The 18,131-nt window shown below is 44.6% G+C and overlaps 1 protein-coding gene across 1 annotated transcript in view; it reads left to right on the forward strand.

Moving 5' to 3' along the window:
• The window catches only part of ELOVL1 (ELOVL fatty acid elongase 1), a 180,334-nt gene extending 175,768 nt beyond the window's left edge, over positions 1 to 4,566 (forward strand). Inside the window, exon 9 of the mRNA XM_033915886.1 lies at positions 2,073 to 4,566. Coding sequence (XP_033771777.1) covers positions 2,073 to 2,354 — 282 coding nt within the window. The 3' untranslated portion in view covers positions 2,355 to 4,566. The remainder of the gene's footprint in view (positions 1 to 2,072) is intronic.
• Positions 4,567 to 18,131: the final 13,565 nt, after the last annotated feature.

Genomic DNA, 18,131 nt, shown 5'->3' on the forward strand with positions numbered 1-18,131 from the left:
CTCCGACAGTGGCTTTCTGCCCTCTCTGCAGCTCTCCTTTACTTCCCAGCGCAGCGATTCACGAAGGCAGCCTCGGAGCTTTTCCTGAGTCACGGCTGCCTCTGATGATGCAACTTTCTCTTTCCTCAGAGGTGGCGCGACCCAACAAAAGACCCGAGGCTGCCTTCCTGAATCACTGCGCTGAGAAGTAAGGAGAGCTGCTGGGAGTGGAGAAAGTCACTATTGAAGTCTGGGAAGCTGCTGGGCAAGGGGAAACAGGGACAGCTGCTACTGGAGAGGGAGAAGGAAAGATGCTGCTAGGAGGGGAGGAGGGAAAGGAATCTGGGAAGCTGCTGGGTAAGAGAAAAAAAGGGACAGCTGCTACTGGACCTGGAGGGAAGGAGAAGGAGAGATGCTGCTGGGAGGGGAGGAGGGAAAGGAGTATGGGAAGCTGCTGGGCAAGGGAAAAAAAGGGACAGCTGCTACTGGAGAGGGAGAAGGAGAGATGCTGCTGGGAGGGGAGGAAGGGAAGAGAGTTACTGCTGGACAGGAGGAGGAGGGAAGGGAGAATGAAAAAATGAAGGAAACAGCTGGCAGAGAGATTAGAGGAGGGGAAGGGGAGACACAGGCATGAGAAAGTAGAGAGATTGATGATAGGAAGGGGTCAGCAGAAAAATAAGCAGAGAGGGACAACGATGATAGATCTGGTGTAGGAGAGATAAAAATGAAGAGAGCAGTGAAGCTGGAATGAATCATGTAAAAATGAGAGAGGGGGCACAAGCTGGATGGAAAGGGGAGAGGGGCATAGAAAGAAGACAGATACCATATGGAAGGGGGAGAGGACAGTGGATGGAAGGGGAAGATGCTGGATTGAAGAGACAGAGAGGGCAGACGCTGGAAGGAAGAGAGTGAAAAGAAGATTGAAAGCAAAAACAAGAGACGACAAAAGGTAGAAAAAAATAATTTTATTTCTATTTTGTGATTAGAATATATCAGATTTGAAATATATATCCTGCTAGAGCTGGTGTTAGACATAACTGGGGACTGCAAAACCCAGGCAGTGCTTCTTTAGCTTCCAGCTGGCTTAGGGCGCTCTCTGACCAGGGGGCAGTTGCCCTATTGCACTCCCCTAAAACTATTCCTGTCATGTGTGACTGCAGTATTCTGTTAGCATGATATTTCTGTGTAGCATTCTGTAATAATTTGGCTTGTTCAGTTTTCTTGATAGTAGAGGGGATATATGTGAAGGAGAGGGGAGACAGGGGTTTTGTTGATCCTTGCTCTGAATTATTTGTATTTATAAAATGACAATTGTACATTCAATATAAAATCATACCTGAGGCTTGTGTGGATGGGATCAGATGATTTGTGGGGACCGAACTCGCGGAGATGGGGCGGAAACGGGGTTTTAAAATTTTAGTCCTAGTAGTTTGCCGGTCCACAAAATAATACTTTTTTTTCTGCCGTTCCACGGGTGTAAAAAGGTTGAAGAACACTGTCTTAGACTATTTCTTAAGAGCTAATTACTAGCTAATTACTTTTTTAACCTTCTGATTGGTTCAAGGAACTATAAATCAGAGATCAGACAAGGGATAGGGGGGAGGAGCAGGGGAGGATGGGCAGGAATTAAACACTTTCCTCAACTGCTATCTGTGCCCTAATCTGATCTTATCTTCTGCACTGAAATGCAACCTAAAATACTAATCTAGACTTAAAACACTTTTTTTATATAGAAACCCTAACAGAGGCTCTAAAGGCTTAAACTGACTTTGCTCTAAAAGCAGAGTATTGAACTAAAAAAGTAAAAGAGGACAATGAAATAACCTACTGAAGTCCAAGTTTTCATTTTTACCCAAGTTTGAATACTAGCAGGTAAGATATTCCAATGGAGCTTTTCTTCCCCTCAGCACCTCTTGAGGACAAGGAGCAGTTGAGGGATGAAAAATGGAATAGGAGTCAGGTTTCTCATGTTTATTACGGATAGCCTATAAAGCCAACCAGCTGTGGCATCACAGGCAGTTGTGTGTAATCTCTCCCTTTTTGTATAGATGACCAAGAAATGACTTTTTTCTTCCTCTTCTGCTCTCTTACAGATCCAGTTTGTGTTGATATCTATACACGTGTCTCAGTATTACTTAATGTCCAGCTGTGGCTACCAGTTTCCCATCTTCATTCACCTGATCTGGATCTATGGTACAGTCTTCTTCATCCTCTTCTCCAACTTCTGGTACCAAGCCTACACCAAGGGCAGACGGTTACCCAAGAGCAAGGAGCAGCCGGTTGAGGTGGGCTTACCACGCAAGAAGCATGCTTCAAACGGCAGCATCCATGTTGAGAATGGCGGGCCAAGGAATGGGAAACTGAAATCTAACTAGAGGCATCGTCATCACTATCCCCATCCCCAGCTGGTCAGAAAAGATAACAGAATTACCCTGCAGATTTTAAGCCAAGGAGCCTTAGGCGTGAGAAGAGCAACAGGAACTGTAGCCCTGGACTCTGAGCACAGCCAACCCAAGTGCCTATAGGCCAGTGGCCTCTCCAGACTGCTCATGTACCCAGCAGCTGTCTCTTCCTCCTTCCCTTCCCCTTGACCTTCATAACAGGTCTCTGTCCGTTATGAGCAGCCCACGACTGTCTCCTTCCTCTGGGCTTGTGGTGAGAGTTAGGGGATTATCACTCACATTCAGCAGTAGCATCTCTTCCTCTGCATCTCGAAGCACAGAGAGAGCGAGTTTCCTGTCTGCCTGTATTCACTGCGTTTTGCCAGTGTATATGCTGTGTTTGTGTTATGGCTTTTGTACATAAGTATGTGCCATTGCCTTGTGATATCCATTGGCTAAATCTTTCTTCTTGTCCTGACTGATTTTGCTGGGTGTTGAAAGAGTCAGGCGTCAATGTGCCTTAGCCTCAGAGAGCCTTCATTCAGTTAGAGTGAGCAACTGTTTGTGCTTGCATTTCTGCCCATTCATATGAGTTTTCTCCCACTGTCCTTTCACTATTTCAAGGTTTCTGGTATGAGGAATTTGCATGATTAGGAAAGAATGCAGTGAGACAGTTTTCTCTCCCTAATGTATAACTTTTCCTGATTTCTGGATGTCTCTTCCTTCATCACAGCCTGGTAGCTTGTTGGACTGTATCATGAGGAAAAAAACGACATTTGAGTTACTGAAGGCATTTCAAGTGGTAAAATAGATGCAGATAGAAGCCAGGGAGTTGCAGCAAATGCTTTGTGACAGATGAAGGCTATTTTAGGTAGACGAGACTTAGAATTCCCTTTCAGAACCATGATTTTGTGAACAGAGCGTGCTCATTTTGCCCATGTATTGGGTGATTGGCTCTAATATATGCAAGAATGGACTAGTAGTGAAGGAGCAGCCCTGGGGGGGGGAGGTGGAAAGGCAATACAAACCCATTTGACCTTGCAAAAAGCAAATATTTACAGATGTGCTGGGAGTATGAGCAAAGTTGAGTAAAAATGGATGTGTCACAGGACTTGAGAGTTCATCCACGGGAGATTAATTTGGGCAGCTGCTTTGAAGTGGGAGAAAATAGATTCTGAAATGGAGCAGAAACTGGTTCTGGGGAGGGGGGGAGTTGTTTAAACTTGCAAGTTAGAAGAACAGAGGGCCCAGAGGAATGAGTGTTCGTGACTAGTTTGAGGCCTAAATAGTCTGTTTACCTCAAGGTCAGGGAGGAGCTACCACTGGCCTTTCTTTTCCATTGTTTTGCTCAGATTTTCTGTGTTCATCAGTGTTTTCAAAATACTAAGCTTCCATGATGGACCAAATGCAGCGAGATATTTGCTATGGGACCAAAATCCTCTTCTAATTTTCCCCCCCTCCCCAACCTTACAATTTACATTTGATCCCAGGATAGCTATCCTTGCTTTTGTCTGGAAGTGCAAAATGTATTCTGCAATTTGTGCCTGCTCTGTTCCTATATAAATGGAGATGGTGTCAAGGAATGGAGCCGCAGTAACCTTTAGTGCAGTGGAGGCACAATGAATATTCATGAAAGAGATTTGCATGCATCTGCCTCTCATGAACACTGGCACCCCCGCTCCTTCCTGCCCCCCCATAACTCTAAATCTTCTCTAGCGCAAATGGCTTTTCTCCCGCATGCTCCTCACGCCAGTGTTGGATTTCCCTCTGACGTCACTTCCTAGCCCTGTGACGCGGAAGTGATTCAGAGGGGATACCAGGCTGGTGTGAGCAACAGGCAAGAGAAGTTGCTTGCACTAGCAAAGATCTACAGAGGCATGGGGTGGGGGAAGGGATGGTGTGGCGGGGCCTGGGGCAGTTTGCCCCTCCTTTACTGTGCCATGGCTCATGAATATTCATTGTGGATATCCTGGAAATCTCCAGGATCAGATTTGGGAGTCCAGTGCCTTAGTGTCATCTGAGCAGATGCCAATGGTCATCTCTGCACATTAGTTGGAATATCTTCACTGCCTCGGTTGCACTGATTAGAAGCTTCTTATGAAATAGCACCTTCCACTTCCCTGACCCATGAAGCTCTGTTGTTTTTTGGTTTTTTGGGCACTCCTAACAATCAGTCTGGGTTGTCAATAAAAGTTTTCAAGAAAAACTTCCTCTTGTTTTTCATTTTCCTGCTAAGTATCTGACTCTTCAGAATAGCGATAAAACATCTAGGCAGGGATCCTGTTGCAAATGTGGGCCAGCTGCTCCATGCAGTAGATCAGTGGTTCCCAACCCTGTCCTGGAGGACCACCAGGCCAATCAAGTTTTCAGACTAGCCCTAATGAATATGCATAAGAGAGATTTGCATATAATGGAAGTGACAGGCATGCAAATCTGCTCCATGCATATTCATTAGGGCTAGCCTGGTGGTCCTCCAGGACAGGGTTGGGAACCACTGCAGTAGATGGAATGGGACATTCGATGCATGAGCACGTTTATCTCAAAACCATGGACATAGGAGCGGATTCCAGTGGAACATTTGTGGTTGCCGCTCTGGATCTTTTGTTTGTTTACTTACATTCCCCTGTAGGCAGATCTAAGTTCTGGTTCCTGAATGATACAATCAATGAAGGTCAATCATTCTAGAACAGGGGTAGGCAATTCCGGTCCTCGAGAGTCGGAGCCAGGTCAGGTTTTCAGGATATCCACAATGAATATGTATGAGATAGATTTGCATGCACTGCCTCCTTGAGATGCAAATCTATCTCATGCATATTTATTGTGGATATCCTGAACACCTGACCTGGCTCCGGCTCTCAAGGACTAGAATTGCCTACCCCTGTTCTAGAATAACAGTTTGTTTATTTAAGAGTAAGTAGCAGCCAATGTAAGGAGATTCTGAGACTTCTGGAAATGCTATTACAGTAAATTGTGCCACTAGCTATAACAGTCAGAGACTGCTCTTCATTGACAGGTTGTACGTAGCTTTCTCCCTTGCTTTTGGGAAGGAGTCAGGCTGGCAGAAGAATGCCAAAATGGTGGTGTCGCATAGAGCCAGCTAGAGGCCCACCAATGGATTCAAGTTAGTACAGCTAAAGAACCCTGCTCAGCTTAGATCTGTTCAGGGGGTCAGATAGCTTGGTGATCTTCAGAGACTCTTCTAGGCCTTATCTCTGGGGGGAAATGGAAACATCTTGACTTGGTTTCCTCCAAGAATGTCCATTTTACATCACCGATGATGTTCTGGCTCCAGAAGTTTTATTAGTTTCCAGGTTTATTAATTTCTTGATATAGAAACATAGAAAGATGACGGCAGATAAGGGCTATAGCCCATCAAGTCTGCCCACACTATTTACCCACCCTCTTTAGTCTACTGACCCCCTAAAGTATAATTGTAATTATACTGTCACTCTACTGACCCGCTCATTCAAGTCCTAGTGACTCTATCCCTTGGCATGACCTCGTAGGGATCCCACATAGGTATCCCATTTGTTCTTGAAGTCTGGGATGCTGCGTGCCTCGACCACCTGCACTGGAAGCTTGTTCCACTGCTCAATCTCTCTCTCCGTGAAGAAGTACTTCTTGGCATCTCCACGAAACTTCCCTCCCCTGAGCTTGAGCGGATGTCCTCTTGTGGTCGAGGGTCCCTTGAGAAGAAAGATATCATCTTCCTGTCCATCATACTGTCCATCAAAATCCTAGTTGACTCCATCTCAGTCTCTTCAGTTCATTGGGGCCACTCTAGACACTGTCCAGCTCAGAGTGTTTCTACCTCCATCACGGCAGGATAATCTCATTCATCTTTGCCATCACGTGTCTCATCTCACATCAATTTCAGCGAGACAAATGACGGTTCTGCTCGGTCACATGGCTTCTACAGTTCACTTGACACCTTTTGCCAGACTTCACCTTCGCATACCTCAGTGGTCCCTGGCATCTCAGTGGCAACAAGCTACCGACCCACTTTCTCAACCAATTACAGTAATTCCTTTGTTGAAGCAGTCTCCACTGATGGATGCTCTCTTCCAATCTTTCCAGAGGTTTGCTGTTCCACACTCTCCCTCGTCAGAAGGTTCTCATAACAGACTCGTCAACCTACGTTTGGGGAGCCCATCTAGACGGTCTCCATACCCAAGGTCATTGGTCTCCTGTGGACCGTCTTTGTCACATCAATTTGTTGGAACTCAGCAATTTTCAATGCTCTCAAAGCCTTCCAACACCTTCACGACAAGGTAGTCCTTGTCCGGACGGACAACCAAGTCGCCCTGAACTATGTCAACAAACAGGGAGGGATCTCACTCCCTTTGTCAAGAAGCTCTTCAGCTGTGGGATTGAGCAATCCATCACAACATCTTACTCAGAGCTGTCTACATTCAAGGTCAGCACAACTGGATAAACAATCTCTCTTTCTCTACTAAGTCTAGTCCCTTCATTATCTTCAATGTTTCATAAGAATTGCCATCTCCGGACAAATTGAGTCGTCTTCTGCAACCACACGAATGGATACTCAATTCCTCGCCTCTACGTCAAGTGTTTACTCGATGGGGGATCCCTCAAATAGACCTCTTTGCCTCTCCCCTCAACAACAAGCTGCCTCAGTTCTGCTCCCAAATATACTCTCCCCAGCGTCTCGAGGCAGATGCTTTCCTACTGGATTGGACGTGTCAGTTTCTCTATGCCTTCCCTCCATTCCCTCTGATTCTCAAGACTGTTCTCAAACTCAAGACAGAACATGCCACCATGATTCTGATAGCTCCTCGGTGGCCCAGACAACCATGGTACTCCCTTCTGTTGCTGTTCAATATATTCATAAATGACCTGGAAACAGGGACGAAGTGCGAAGTTATAAAATTTGCGGACGACACAAAACTCTCCAGTAGGGTCAGAACTGTTGAGGAATGCAAAGAACTACAAAGAGACCTGAACAAACTGAGTAAGTGGGCAAAAAGATGGCAATTGAGCTTCAACGTAGAGAAATGTAAAGTCTTGATTATAGGGAAAGGGAACCCGATGTACAGCTATACGATGGGAGGGAGGGTACTGGGGGAAGGCAACCTAGAAAAAGACTTGGGAGTATTGGTGGATAAAACAATGAAGCCAGCGGCGCAATGTGCAGCGGCCTCAAAGAAAGCGAACAAAATGTTGGGCATTATCAAAAAAGGTATCACTACCAGAACAAAAGTTATTCTACCACTGAATCGGGCGATGGTGCGCCCGCATCTGGAGTACTGCGTCCAGTACTGGTTGCCGTATCTTAAGAAGGATATGGCGATACTCGAGAGGGTCCGGAGAAGAGCGACAAGAATGATAAAGGACATGGAAAACCTCTCTTATGCTGAAAAGCTGGAGAAGCTGGGGCTCTTCACCCTGGAAAAGCGGAGACTTAGAGGCGACATGATAGAGACTTACAAAATCATGAAAGGCATAGAGAAGGTGGATAGGGACAGATTATTCAGACTAGCGGAGAAAACAAAAACAAGAGGGCATTCAGAAAAATTGAAAGGTGACAGATTCAGAATGAATGCTAGGAAGTTCTTCTTTACTCAGAGGGTGGTGGACACCTGGAATGCGCTCCCAGAGGAGGTGATAGGACAGAATACAATATTGGGTTTCAAAAAGGGATTGGATGACTTCCTGAAGGAGAAGGGAATTGAAGGGTACAGATAGAGGGTAACTATACAGGATAGTAAATGAATAGGGAATAAACGATTTTGGTGAAGGATCACTTGCAGGTCAAGGACCTGGGGGCCCGCCACGAGAGCGGACTGCTAGGCACGATGGACCCCTGGTCTGACCCGGCAGAGGCAGTGCTTATGTTCTTATGTTCTACTTCAACTCAGCACCAGGGAGCCTCTACTTCTACCAGTTTTTCCCTCTCTGCTTACTCAGAGTCAAGGGTCCTTGCTACATCCCAACCTGCAGTCTCTACACTTAACAGCTTGGTACCTTTCAACCTAACAGACTCTACAGTTTTCTCAGTCTGTACAGGATATTTTGGTAGCTTCCAGAAAGCCGTCCACTAGGCAGTGTTACGGCCAGAAATGGACTAGATTTTCTGCTTGGTGTTCCACTCGCCAAATGGAGCCAGTGTCTACCTTCTTGGCTTCTGTTTTGGATTATCTACTTCAGTTGTCATAGTCTGGACTCCAGTCTACATCTGTCCGAGTCCATCTCAGTGCAATTGCTGTTTTTCATCAGCCTCTTGATGGGAAACCTTTGTCTGCACACCCTGTGGTTTCCCGCTTTATGAAAGGACTTTTTAACGTTCATCCACCGCTCAAACCACCTCCACTGGTCTGGGATCTCAACGTTGTCTTGGCTCAATTAATGAAGTCTCCATTTGAACCAATTTATAAGGCTCAACTCAAGTACCTTACTTGGAAAGTAGTTTTCCTGATTGCCCTCACGTCTGCTCAAAGAATCAGTGAGTTACAAGCTTTGGTTGCGGATCCACCTTTCACAGTTTTCCACCATGACAAAGTGATCCTACATACTCATCCAAAATTCTTGCCTAAAGTTGTTTCAGAATTTCACATCAATCAATCTATTCTTCTTCCAGTAGTTTTTCCAAAGCCTCATTCTCACCCTGGAGAAGTGGCGCTCCATACTTTGGACTGTAAGTGTGCCTTGGCTTTCTACTTCATCTCCTTCGATCCAAATAAGTTGGGGCATCCTGTCTCAAAGCGAACCATTTCCAACTAGATGGCTGCTTGCATCTCTTTCTGCTATGCTCAGGCTGGTCTCCCTCTGCAGGGTCGAGTCACGGGCCACAGAGTTCGAGCAATGGTGGCGTCTGCAGCTTTCCTCAGATCAATTCCTATTAAGGAAATCTGCAAGGCTGCCACTTGGTTCTGGTTCATACATTCACCTCTCATTACTATCTGGATACTTTCTCCAGACGGGATGGCCATTTTGGCCAGTATGTTTTGCAACATCTTTTCTCATAACTTGCCAACTCTTCCTCTATCCCACTATGCTTAGCTTGGAGGTCACCCACTGTTGAGAATATGCTGCCTGGGATAAAGCACAGTTACTTATTGTAACAGTTGTTATCCAGGGACAGCAGGCAGATATTCTCACAACCCACCCTTCTCCCCTGGTTGGCTTCTTATCTAGCTATCTGAACTGAGGTACCTCACAGGAGACGCATGCCCTCATTCTGGTGGGAAGGCACTTGCGCATGCACAGTGCAGTACTCGTAAGCTCTCACAAAGATCTTCAAGCAAGTCTGCTTGCGAGGCTGTCCGCTGCGGGGCTCTGTCGGTGATGTCACCCACTGTTGAGAATATCTGTCTGCTGTCCCTGGATAACAACTGTTATGGTAAGTAACTGTGCTTTACGTACGCTGATGACATTTCCATCTTACTTGAAATGGATCCATCATTGTTAAATTTAACAGCAGAAATTAATTCTTGCATCTCTAGACTTCATGTATGGGCTTCCTTTGTGCGTATGAAGTTGAATGCCACTAAAACCAAATTGTTATGGTTCGGTCCTATTACTCTCTAAAGATAGAATACTCATCTAGAATTCTGGGCTTTATTTTGGATTCCACTCTCTCTATGAGAAATCAAATTAATAATATATCCCAAAAAAATTTTTTTAGTTTACGGATGTTGAGGAGAGTTTGTAGCTTTTTTCACCAACATCATTTTACTTTACTAGTCCAGGCTATAAATCTGGTTTATCTGGACTATGCTAATTCCCTCTACGTAGCATGAAGAATATGTCTGCCAAAATAATCTTTGGTAAAAATAAATACAATCATGTTACTCCACTGTTGAAGGCATTGGCTTCCGATATATTGGAGGGTCCATTTTAAATGTGATTTTTAAGAGTCTATATGGGATTTTCTCCCCATTGTTTCCTCTTTCTTTCAATTCTTATTGTTTTCAATCTACAAGGAATTTACATAAATTTAAGTTAATGTTCCCTGCCATCAAAAGGATTCAAACTTTAGGTAGGCTTTCACATTCTCTGCCATTTACTATGGTTAAAATTTGGAATGATCTTCCTTCAGTTATCAGAATTCTTTCACCATTGACTTGCTTTAGAAAAACATTGAAAATACATTTATTTACAAAATTTCTCAAGGATAATTGTTAAAAATACCTTGCTGACAATTTTTGCTGATTTTTATTGATTCTTTCTTCTTTATTATTCCTCATCTATGGTCTTAGATTATGTTGTTAACCAGTTCGAGTCCCTCTGGGAATGACCCGGTATACAAGACTAAAGATTAGATTAAGCGGTCGGAACAGGTCTTCAGGATACCAGGGAGGGAATTCCAAAATTTGACCCCTGCTATGGACAACATTGTCACTCTGGATTAAACATACTCACTTCTTCCTCCCCCCATTCTCTATTTTTGTGGACAACTCTCTCCTCCTCCCTGTCTCATCTGCTCATAACCTCATAGTTACCCTTGACTCCTCTTTCAATCTCTGCTCATATTCAAGAAACTGCTAAAGTCTGTTGCTTCTACCTCTATAATATTACCAAAATCAGACCTCTCATATGAGGAAAGACTAAAAAGGTTAGGGCTCTTCAGCTTGGAAAAGAAACAGCTGAAGGGAGATATGATTGAAGTCTATAAAATCCTGAGTGGAGTAGAATGGGTACAAGTGGACCGATTTTTTTTAAATTTTTTTATTTATTTTACTACATCAAAAATTACAAAGACTAGGGGACACTCGAAGTTACAGGGAAATACTTTTAAAACCAATAGGAGGAAATATTTTTTCACTGAGAATAGTTAAGCTCTGGAATGTATTACATAAGAACATATTACCCTTGAGAGGAGGAATGCTGGCCTAGTGCCTAACCCTCAGTAAGCCTGGTTCTAAGAGAGAGTAGTAGAAGATCTGCTTTAAAGATAGTTTGGTAAGATTTTTCTGCACATGTTAGTCCAACCGTGGTCGAAGAAAGGGCTCTTATATGCATTTCCCCGTGGCCCATGTTGCGGTGAATCATTTGCAGGATTGCAAATCAATCAGGATTAGTAGTTCTAGTGGCACTCGATTAGCCCTGCAGCCCATGCTATGTGGATCTAGTTCACCTCCAGAGGGATGAAGGCCTTAGATTTGCTAGTCCAAGTGAATCTCTCAATATAGATTTTCAGCAAAACAATGTGGAACCAATCCCTGGACTCCCAGAAGTTAAAACGATGATATTTATTAATGCAAAATTAAAATACAATACACAATGTAATAAAATCCAACAGAGCTTCAAATAATAAAGTTACTTGCTGTAAACTGTATCCAGACCCAACAAGGGCTGTTTTGGTAATATTTGCCACCTTCAGGGGTCCTTGGAATGCAAGCAAATGGACATAAACATAAAATACAGGAATAATAGTACTCATAAAATATGACTCCTAAAATCTAAAAGTTTATGCTCTTGAGTATGGAAAAAATCAGGCTCATAAAAAGATATATGTATGGAATATTATTGTGTACAATTCTGAAGGCCACATTACCAAAAAGATGTGCTGAGAGTTGAGTCGGTTCAACGGATGGCCACCAGGATGGTCTCGGAACTCAAAGATCTCCCGTATGAGGAAAGGCTGAATAAATTGCAGCTATACTCACTCGAGCGTAGAGAGAGAGGAGACATGATAGAGAGGTACAGATAGAAGTAGAGGTAGGTTATAGGAATAGTCAGAAACCACTTCACAGGTCATGGGCCTGATGGGCCGCCGCGGGAGCGGACCGCTGGGCACGATGGACCTCTGGTCTGACCCAGTGGTGGCAACTTCTTATGTTCTTAAATATATCACGGGCCATATTGAGGTGGAGGATGATATTTTCTTTCTTAAAGGTCCCTCGGCCACAAGAGGGTATCCGCTGAAAATCAGGGGTGGGAAATTTCATGGCGACACCAGGAAGTTCTTCTTCACCGAAAGGGTGGTTGATCATTGGAATGAAACATAGAAACATAGAAGATGACGGCAGAAAAGGACTACAGCCCATCAAGTCTGCCCACTCTGCTTACCCACCCCCTGTCTATGCCCTAATGACCCAATTTCCTTATCTTGACCCTCGTAGGGATCCCACATGGGTATCCCATTTATTCTTAAAGTCTGGCACGCTGTCTGCCTCGATCACCTGCACTGGAAGCTTGTTCCAATGATCAACCACTCTCTCTGTGAAGAAATACTTTCTGGTGTCGCCATGAAATTTTCCGCCCCTGAGTTTGAGCGGGTGCCCTCTTGTGGCCGAGGGTCCCTTGAGAAAGAAAATATCATCTTCCACTTCGACACGTCCTGTGAGGTACTTAAATGTTTCGATCATGTCTCCCCTCTCCCTACGTTCCTCGAGAGTGTAGAGCTGCAATTTGTTCAGTCTCTCTTCGTACGAGAGACCCCATGAGCCCCGAGATCATCCTGGTGGCCGTCCGTTGAACCGATTCAATTCTGCGCACATCTTTACTGTAATGTGGCCTCCAGAATTGCACACAGTATTCCAGATGAGGTCTCACCATGGCCCTGTACAACGGCATTATGACTTCAGGCTTTCGGCTGACGAAACTTCTACTGATACAACCCAATATCTGCCTTGCCTTAGATGAAGCCTTCTCCACTTGATTGGCAGTTTTCATGTCTGCACTGATGATTACTCCTAAATCTCGTTCTGCTGAAGTCCTAGTTAAACTTCCACTTCAGGTGATTGAGGCCAGTAGCGTGCCAGATTTTAAAAGGAAATGGGATACACATGTGGGAACTCTAGGGGGATAAAATCAAGGGGGGTGGGTCATTAGAATGGGCAGACTTGATGGGCTATGGCCCTTTTCTGCCGTCATCTTCTATGTTTATATATATGCACAACTCAACAATAGAAGTAAAAGTGAGCAATAGAGCAGATGTGCATAAATTAACCAATCTCAAATACAGCATAGAAACATGACAGGCCAAATGGCCCGTCTAGTCTGCCCATCCACAGTAACCATTATCTCTTTCTCTCTCTGAGAGATCCCATGTGCCTATCCCAGGCCCTTTTGAATTCAGACACAGTCTCTGTCTCCACCACCTCTCTGGGAGACTGTTCCATGCATCTACCACCCTTTCTGTAAAAAAGTATTTCCTTAGATTACTCCGGAGCCTATCACCTCTTAACTTCAGACCATTCTTCAAGCTTCGCCAGGTCTTTCTTCATTTTATTCACACCATCCGGCGTGTCTAATGCAGATTTTCGTATCATCTGCAAAAAGGCAAATCTTACCCGATCACCCTTCAGCAATATCATTTATAAAAATGTTAAAAAGAACAGAACCTTGAGGCACACCACTGGTAACATCTCTTTCCTCAGAGCGATCTCCATTGATCACTACCCTCTGCCACCTTCCACTCAACCAGGTTTTGACCCAGCTCATCATTTTGGGACCCATCCCGAAGGCACTCAGTTTATTTATTAGATGTCTGTGTGGAACAGTGTCAAAGGCTTTGCTAAAATCTAAGTACATCACATCTAGCATACTCACTCTATCCAATTCTCTGGTCACTCTATCCAATTCTCTGGTTCAGAAGAGTCTTGTCGATCAGATTGCTGAAGGTGCAGATAGCAGGCCTTTCCTGTTTCCAAGCTCATGGGGGCCTCTCACCCAGATGTTATTCGGTTCATTAAAAGGGATATTTGATTGCGCCCTTCAGTGCCTTTCCCTTCCCCACAAGGAATCAGGTACATGGGTGGGTGGTAGGGGGCATAGACCCCTCCCCTTTCTCCTTCCCCTCAAGAGATCAGGTTCTGCCATGGATGATTCATCGATGTAATGGCCGTGATGACTCATCCTTGACCCACCTGGGAAGGAGGCGGAGTTCAAAAGATGGTTGACAGCATTCTGCAAAACCCTGGCATTCAGGACTACTAGACACATCTATAAGAAAAATTGAGGTAAAAACCTTATCTTTCTATACCTTGGGCTTTCTGCCTATTAGCCAATAATTTATAATAAAAGCAAGTCTCTCATCTTTGAATGAAGGTGAGTCAGCGGGTAGGGTAGGCTCTACGGTAATCCAGATGTAGAGAGATGTAGCGGTGTTTATGAGCTGAAGAGAAGACAGACAAGTTCCAGCCCAGCTCTGATTAGGTTTATCAGAGAGCTTTCTGGTCTCTAAGATACTCCTTTGATCTTAATTAATCAGGCGTCATGCCCTTGAGAATGTAGTAAACAAACAGGTCTGACTCTAGATATTATAACTGGAAGAATCACAAGACTGTTGCTTTTATGTTAGTCTGAAGGATTTTTTTTCTAACCTCAAGGTTTTACAAATGTCACCTTGTTCAGGAGCAGTGGCTTAGCGAGGGTGAGAGGCACCTGGGGCTGGGGCTCCTCTTCTCTGCCCTCATCTCTGCCCTTCCCTCCCACTCCTTTCCCAGTCCCCCCTACCCTGCACATGCCTCCCTTCCCCCTACTTTTAATTGTTCACCACCGAGAACTTCAATGTGCTCCTCACGACCCCGTCTCTCCCACTATGTCACTTCTTATGTGTACCACACAGAAGTGACATCAGCGGGACAGCTGACACGGTCATGGTGAACAACTAGAGGTACAGCAGAAGGGAAAAGGGGGAGGAGGAGGGGTTCTGGTGTCTGGGATGGACCGCCCTGCCTCCCCCCCTTTACTATGCACCACTGTTCAGGAGTCATTGTTCCAAAACAATAAGTGCATCTTGCAATGACTTCCTATCGTATCAGTCAAGTGGGGCAAGGGCCTTCCTGCAGACCTTGGCAAATACAACGTTTATGCTGAATGAAGTATCCTCTGAAATATGGATTGCAAGAGGTATAATAACAAGCTCTGGTAAGCCCTCAGCACCGATCATTCAGAGACATCCAGAGGAGCGAAGCCCTCTACTACAGAAATTTATCATGGAACCCTGCTAAGGACTTAGCCTGGTCAATTTTGCTGTCTTTTGGAAGGCAAAACTGTAATGCTGGGACTTTAGTTCAGAAGTAAACTGTGCTGCCTTTTGAGAGACAGATTAGTGTTAGCTATGGTCCTTTAGAAATCAACCACTGGAGAGAACTACATTTTGGTGTCTTTGTTTCTGATGCATTGTGTGAAAGGAACAGGTCACTTATTTTTCTGCTCTCATAAATTGCTTTATTTCACCTTTAAACCTCTTTGTAGCAGTTATTTGAAGCTTCCAGCTCATCCTCGCTCACGCTACTAGAGCTTGCTATTCAAAAAAAAAATCTGAGCTCAAAGTTAGCCTCAAATTTGTGCCCTATTTTTACCCAAATTTAGGAGCTCGAGTTAGCTTAAATAGCATCCCTACATTTATTTGCTTCTAACATTTTCCCTGCCATAAATCCACCCCGTCACCAACCCCTTCTTATACTCCTAAAAGTTTAATGAAATTTTTAGTAAATATTTATGTATTTGGCCCTAGTACATTTTGAAAGAGGCCAGGTTCTGAGCATAACTCTCAAGAGCATACTCCTTTGAGTTCTTTAGTATGCACCCCAACAAATCTTTAGCTACTTCGGTACTCTTGCTTCCTCCCTGGTTGTGACATTGTTGAGAAATACTCTTAGGGGCAAATTCTATAAACGGCGTCCTGATTCCAGTTGGCCGACTGCTGCCTAACCAGCAAATTGGGCTGCATGTAAAAAAAAAACAAAAAAAAAAACCATCCTGAGGCAGGCTGCCTACATTGTAGGCACCTCCAGGAGCCTATGGAGGCTCATAGGCCCACCTAAGCTTGCCTAAAGCTAGGGGTGGGTGTGGCTTTGCTCGTATGTGGCCTTAGGCGACCTTAGGTGGGGCTCGATGGCTCTACATGCCTCCACACCCTGGTACATCGAGGGAGGGGCCTAAGAATCTGGATGGCCCAGGTGCCTAATGTCCCTCCTACAGGGGGGCCTTAAATTCCTGGGCCAGTCAGGGCCTAAGGCCCCTCCCCAGTGCATCCCATGAGTTAAGGTGGGCCTGCTGGCTGGAGGCAGGAAGGATGTCTCCAGCCAGCCATCAGGGTTCTGGGTGGGCGAGGGGAAGTCTGGGGGATGGGCTGGGGTGGTCCAGTGAGGTGTGGAGGAGGCAGGTTTGGGGGAGCTACTTTACAAGGTGAAGGGGTTCCCGCATGAGGGTCTGGGCATCCCTCCTGCCAGTAGTCTTTGTGAGGGGGAGATCTCTTGCCGCAATAAGCTCAACAGATGCCAGTTAGAAAATCATGGTGTTAGGCAGGCTTAGACGTCTGTCCGTGAGGACAAACACGATTCTATATAGGATGCCTATGTGATTCTCAAATCCGCTTAGGTGACTTCTGAGACTGGGCATCCTACACAGAATCTGGCCCTTAGTGCTGTTCCTTGCACCTAAGAACTGAACCTGCAAGGCCAGATAACATCTCTGCATTCCAACTGGTTGATGGACCAAGCTGTATCTGTACAAGTTTCTTGAGCCACCTGCTTCTGGCAGCGTGCTCCCAAATGCACAGACTGACATCAGTTCTTATAGGCACATTCCCTGAAGAAGATTGCTGGATTGAAACCACCACTTATTTATTTATGCTGGCTCTTGCCTCTGATGTTCACAGTAAACAGAAATTGTAACATCACTTCACTCCTACATTTATTTGTTTATTTATTTATTCATTCATTCAGTTTTGTATGCTATTCTCCCAGGGGAGCTCAGAACAGTTTACAGGTAGGCAAGTGTTTTTCCCTGTCTATTCTGGTAGGCTCACTATCTAATGTACATGGGCCAAGGGGGAGGATTGAACCCACGACCTAAGAGTGCTGAGGCTGTAGCTTTTAACCACTGTGCTACACTCTACAGTGAATAGAATTCTGTAGTGATCTCATATGGGCTTGAGCCTATTGATGCTTCTATGGACCATAGTTAGGTGCCATCGACTCGTGTTCAAGTCCTAGCAACTTGATGAATTACAGATCTAAAAGAGTTCAGTTTTTGTGCTAGTCCTCCAGCATCATCGCCATGGTTGTTTTCAATGTATCCAGACATCTGATTTCAGCTCACCCTCTTTGCCTGGTTCCTTCGATCTTCCCAAACATAATGTCCTCCTCCAATGATCTTTGTCTTCTGACAGTGTGACTCGTCTAGTACTTACACATAATCCCACATTCAAGGTATTTTCTAACATTGAAGAAATTGGATCCAAGATTAAAGTTTGTATACTTTGTTCTTGACTTGGTATCAAGCATTGTTTCCCAGTATTCCAGTTCTTGAGAGAAGCTTCTTTTTTGCAACATTCATTACTTAGCCTGGAGATTGTAAAAGGCTGAAAAATGCTGCCCTGAAAAATATGGGCCTGAATTTATTCACTATAACACTGTAAATATGAGAAACAAGCTTTGTCTATTCAAATGAAACTGAATGCTGCCAAAACCAAATTGCTTTGGATTGGGCCAAGATTAGAAAACCTCCCTTCCTCTGTCACATTGAAAACGGGTATCTCACTACATATAGATTTTTCATCTAGAGTCCTGGGTGTCATCTTGGACTCATCACTTACATTTCATGAACAGATAAATTCCATTACAGAAAAGTGTTTTTTTAGTCTGCGCATGTTGAGGAAGGTCAGATCACTATTCCATCAATAACATTTCTCAGTGTTGGCACAATCCACTGTGCTTTCTCAGCCAGATTATTGTAACTCAGTTTATCTGGGCATTAAGCAGGGCAGTCTAAAACGACTTCAGTTAATACAGAATACTGCAGCTAAGCTTATTTTTGGGAAACAAAGGTATGATCATGTTTCTCCTTTGTTGA

The sequence above is a fragment of the Geotrypetes seraphini genome, chromosome 12 (assembly GCF_902459505.1).
Source record: "Geotrypetes seraphini chromosome 12, aGeoSer1.1, whole genome shotgun sequence".
Lineage (NCBI taxonomy): Eukaryota > Metazoa > Chordata > Amphibia > Gymnophiona > Dermophiidae > Geotrypetes > Geotrypetes seraphini.